This window comes from Penaeus monodon, chromosome 19 (genome assembly GCF_015228065.2).
Source record: "Penaeus monodon isolate SGIC_2016 chromosome 19, NSTDA_Pmon_1, whole genome shotgun sequence".
NCBI classification, from domain to species: Eukaryota; Metazoa; Arthropoda; class Malacostraca; order Decapoda; family Penaeidae; genus Penaeus; species Penaeus monodon.
Genome location: NC_051404.1, coordinates 4,525,229 through 4,525,600, shown reverse-complemented (window position 1 = coordinate 4,525,600; position 372 = coordinate 4,525,229). Strand labels below are relative to the sequence as shown.

Sequence of the window (372 nt, the reverse complement as noted above, 5' to 3'; positions counted from 1 at the left end):
GATGTTATAAACAATGTAGATATTATTGGGTATGTGTGTGAACAAATTAAAGTATTTACGTATATGCATAGAGAAGTACTTGTTTAACTTGCGTTATTTTATCTTTTTTCAAGCTATTCAGGCAGCATTAGCAGTGGCCTTCTCACACGAGACAACAAGTGAGAATAAGACATCATTGGTGCCCGAGGTCCTAGGAGAGGAGATGGAAGATGCCGGCCTTGGAATTGAGTGGAATATGTATACAGCTACGGGTTGGTTTGCAACCATTCTAGGGGCACTGAACTTCTTCCTCTTTATGCCCTGCATCTTCAAAGTAAGGCAGTGTTTTATTTTAGTAGCTATAGGAATTAGTTGGTAGCAAGCTATAAATAA

At 38.7% G+C, this 372-nt stretch overlaps 1 protein-coding gene across 1 annotated transcript in view; it reads left to right on the top strand.

Annotated features, from left to right (window-relative positions):
* LOC119584992 (major facilitator superfamily domain-containing protein 8-like) overlaps nt 1-372 on the top strand; it is a gene marked incomplete at its 5' end in the record, with an annotated part of 21,727 nt that overhangs the window by 19,693 nt on the left and 1,662 nt on the right. Inside the window, 1 exon segment of the mRNA XM_037933598.1 lies at nt 114-313. Coding sequence (XP_037789526.1) covers nt 114-313 — 200 coding nt within the window.